We start from the raw sequence: 4,075 nt of genomic DNA, 5'->3' as shown, positions 1-4,075 counted from the left end.
CAGAGTTTCTACAGCTGGATGCCCTTCCTAACGCCAACCACTCAGAGAGTATATATATACTGTAAAAACCCATGTAATTTGTGCACCTGTGTAATTTACGCAGGTGATTTTCAGGATAAAATTTGTTAAAAATAAGCTTCAACTCATATAAAATTTGCACCCAAAAGTTTTCAGAATTGCTGATATGGCCAGTGGGGAAAAGGTTTTCAATCTAGTTGTATTTAGCATAATTTCACTTGCTTATGATTAGATTTTATTAAATTTTGCTTAAATAAAAATAATTTCTGTTTAACAGGTATCACATTGAAAGCTATTAAATTACAAAATGTCTGTGTTGTTTATACTAAACTTTATTTTACATTTCTTGCCCACAAGGGATTATGCCTGCACCTATACAGCCACACCTGCGCCTATATGTCTCAGGTGTGTTGAAAACCCCAAAATAAACTGTGTGTGAGGGTCTGTTCATTTATTTTCAATTTTCTACAACTAATGCCAACATTCAGATTTTAATATGAAGTCTTATAATAAGGTTTAACTTTCCTCTAAGTGCAGTCAAGCTTTAAGTTTAATTTTTTATCCTTTATTTGTTTCAGGGATTAGACTGCGGCCAAAATTTTAGTCAAACACATCAACTTCAGTAGCTATTTTATTTTTTAGCCTGGTTCTTATTCTTGGGGTCTCTTTTGCCAAACCACTAAGTTACAGGGACATCACAACACCAACACCGGTTGTGAAGTGGTGGAGGTGGATAAACACACTGAGACACACATGGTGGGCTTCTTTCAATTTCTGTCCACCAAATCCACTCACAAGGATTTGATTAGCCTGGGGTTATTGCAGAAGGTACATGCCCAAGGTGCCACGCAGTGGGACTGAACCGAGAATCATGTGGTTGGAAAGCAAACTTCTTACCACACATGCATTTTTTTTTTTTTTTTTTAACTAGTGTTACTGATGTGTCAACGGCAGCACAAAGTGTTAGTAATGTGTGTTAATATGGAGCGTCACAGTTTTGCACTGATTGGTGATGTTATCAACTGTGCCCCCAAGGAGACAATACTTACCTCCAACACTGCAATACCACAGCCAACACCTATCAGAATATCCAAGTGCTTGCTGATCCAGCTTGCCATTTCATCTCGACATCCCTACAAAACAAAGGTTGAATTCGGGTCTGTTAGTGTTAGTGGACCTTACAAAAATATTTTTAAGATTTATAAAAATCGTTTAGGAAAATCATTTTGTGATTTAGAAAAACCTTTGATATTTATTACAAAGATAATAAACCCTTTTGGTGAAATCAAAAAGATTTGATGACAGAAATGAGCTCAAGTACAACACAAACGTTTGATCACTAGAAACAAATCATTCGTGCCGATTGTTCAACAAGAAGCTGTAACTCCCTCATCTATTATTTACAACAGAAAAGTCCATCTATTAAATTAATAACAACTGTAGACCTACCTTAGTGTTGAATTCTGAGATCATGCTAATGCATTCATTCTCCTCAACATACTCCGGGTCCAGAGGGTTGTTGTTTGACATCTTACAGCAAGACCTGGGCAGTTTCTGATAAAAATAAGACATACTTTATTATTTTAATTCCAGAAATAATATTCATTATCATTATTAAAATTATCACCATTATAATTAACATTTGACTTCATTTTGTCACTGTTATGTAATTATCATTATTTCTTGAATAAAATGTCAATTATTGTAGGAAAAGAAGTATAGTTGACTGTATCATCTGCAGTATATTACTGGTATTGTTTTTCTTAACCCTGCCAACCAATTCATTATAATAATTATTTGTTTATAGATACTGTTTAAAAATTTGTGGTCTTGTGCCTATGTTAAAAATTAACCCTGACAGAATGAAAGACAAAAATCAGTTGAAATAGTTTTGAATTATAAAAAAAATGCTGAGCGGAATATGACTAGATGTTGATTTTTAACATTGGTCCACTGTCCCTTGCTTTAGTAGACACCAGCACTTGGTATAGTGGTTTCTCCAGTTAACACTGCCAGTACTTGGTATGATGGGTCCTCTCGTTGAGGCCACAGTACTTGCTATAAGCTATAAAAACTCAACCTGTCAGTACTTGTTATGAGGGTGCTTCAAATCAGTTTTATATGGGGAGTCTTTGTCATGAAGGAAGTGGCAATTTCTACGAGGCTGCTGTGTGTTGATTTTCTGACTGAGATCCAGCTTGCCATGTGTCAGGGCGCATCGTTGTTGTGAAGAATTCAGACATTAAGATTTCCTGCATGGACCCACATGACAGACCAACAACATCAGCAATGTCGTTGATTGTCATACAATGATCCTCATACACAAGCTGATGGATTTTCTCCACATTTCTGGGGTGGGTGATGCTTTTGGCAGGTCTTCCAGATTGCTCATAGCCTTCCAGGAATGTTTCTACTTTTGAAGCACCCATCGCCACTTGAAACATTGCATATGACCCATTGCCTCATTGCCATAAGCTCGCTGAAGCATGCTCAATGTCTCTGTGGCAAACTTCCCTAGTTTAACGCAAAATTTTATGTTGGCTCTTTGTGCCAAATTCCTGTCCTTGACAAAAATCACAGACTACAGCAACTATGTGACCACAAAAACACAAATTTCATAACTTGTGAAGTAAACACAGTGATGCCACTCAGCACACTGCCTCATGAAGGTCACTGCTAGCTCTCACTACACATGCAACCGTGTGCTGGCATCTGTTGGCATGCTACAGAACTAGTCCGGGAACTTTTTGACACCACTTCCCATTCGTCAGACAGAACCAAAACTGTCTGATGAATGGGAATGTGAAACTCTGAGTAACAGTCTTTGCAGCTTTAATAATAAAGTATATTATTCTACCTCCGGTATTTGAGTACTATTTTTTCCACCTTGTTTCGCATTTATGTGCTTACTCTGGTGTGTGTATATATATATATATATATATATATATATATATATATATATACACACACACACACACACACACACACATTTGTGCTGCAAGACTCCTGATGTGAAATCATTTGTTGAAACAAATATTGTATATTGGGATGGTCATTTCGCTTTTTTTTTTGCCAAATAAACACACACACATGCACTATATATTTATTCTTCAGTTGTTGATTAACGATGACAGAGAGCAAGTAAGAGACTAAAAGGAAAATCAGATCCCTTTCAGGCAGGGTCTCTAGAATTTTTCGAAGTGGGGCCCAAGGTCAGAATGGAGTACAATTCCAGGACAAAAAGGGAATAATAACATTATTTAGAAGGGAGCACTTCTTTTCTTGAGATGGGCATGTGCCCCTCAGGCCCCCATTCCTTGGGTTCACCCCCTGCATTTGTTGACTAACATCAAATGTGAGAAAGACCGATGCTGAAAGAGGAGATGAAAAGACTGAAGGATTTTCCTCACACTCACCATGGTCCTGTTGAAGCTTTCGTACCATGTGCTGTTGATGTAGTCCCTTGCCCCTAAGGCTCCACAGCACTTACCCTGAAAATAGCAGGCACAAAGAAATCGTTAATCCTCCATTAAAAGATTGTTAGCCAATGAATTAGACTGGAATAAAAAGAAATTAATAAAGAGAGAGAGAGAGAGAGAGAGAGAGAAGGAAAGAGAAGAGAGCAGGAAAGAGAAGAGAGAAAGAAAGAGAGGAAGGGAGAAAGTGAGAGAAAAAGAGAAAAAAGAGAGAGATAAGAGAGAGAGAAGGGAGAGAGAAAAGGGAGAGAGTGAAGGAGACAGAGAGACAGAGAGATAAAGGGTAGAGAGAAGGAAAGAGAAGAGAGAAGGAAAGAGAAGAGAGAAGGAAAGAGGAAGGAGAAAGGGCGGGAAAGAGAGAGAGAGAGAGAAAAAAAAGAAAGAGAGGAAGGGAGAAAGTGAGAGAGAAAGAGAAAAAGAAAGTGGTAAGAGAGAAAGAGAGAAATAAAGGAGAGAGAGGGAGAGGTAAGGAAGGGTATGTGAGAGAAAGAGAGAGGTGAGAGTTATGTAAGAAAGTAAGAGAGAGGGGGGGATGGAAAGAAGGAGAAAAAAGGGGGGGCGTGTGTGTGTGTGGGGGGGGG

General features: G+C 38.1%; 1 protein-coding gene across 2 annotated transcripts in view; it reads right to left on the bottom strand.

Moving 5' to 3' along the window:
- LOC106873584 (CD9 antigen) overlaps nucleotides 1-4,075 on the bottom strand; it is a 164,176-nt gene that overhangs the window by 930 nt on the left and 159,171 nt on the right. For both annotated transcript variants that reach the window (XM_052969172.1, XM_052969171.1), the window contains 3 exons: nucleotides 3,435-3,509; nucleotides 1,468-1,572; nucleotides 1,068-1,151 (listed from right to left, as the gene is read on the bottom strand). In XM_052969172.1, the coding sequence (XP_052825132.1) occupies nucleotides 1,068-1,151; nucleotides 1,468-1,572; nucleotides 3,435-3,509 (264 nt within the window). The remainder of the gene's footprint in view (nucleotides 1-1,067; nucleotides 1,152-1,467; nucleotides 1,573-3,434; nucleotides 3,510-4,075) is intronic.

Source organism: Octopus bimaculoides, chromosome 7 (assembly GCF_001194135.2).
Source record: "Octopus bimaculoides isolate UCB-OBI-ISO-001 chromosome 7, ASM119413v2, whole genome shotgun sequence".
Classification (NCBI taxonomy): domain Eukaryota; kingdom Metazoa; phylum Mollusca; class Cephalopoda; order Octopoda; family Octopodidae; genus Octopus; species Octopus bimaculoides.
The sequence above is the reverse complement of the archived record's forward strand: the minus strand, read 5'-3'. Positions and strand labels throughout refer to the sequence as shown.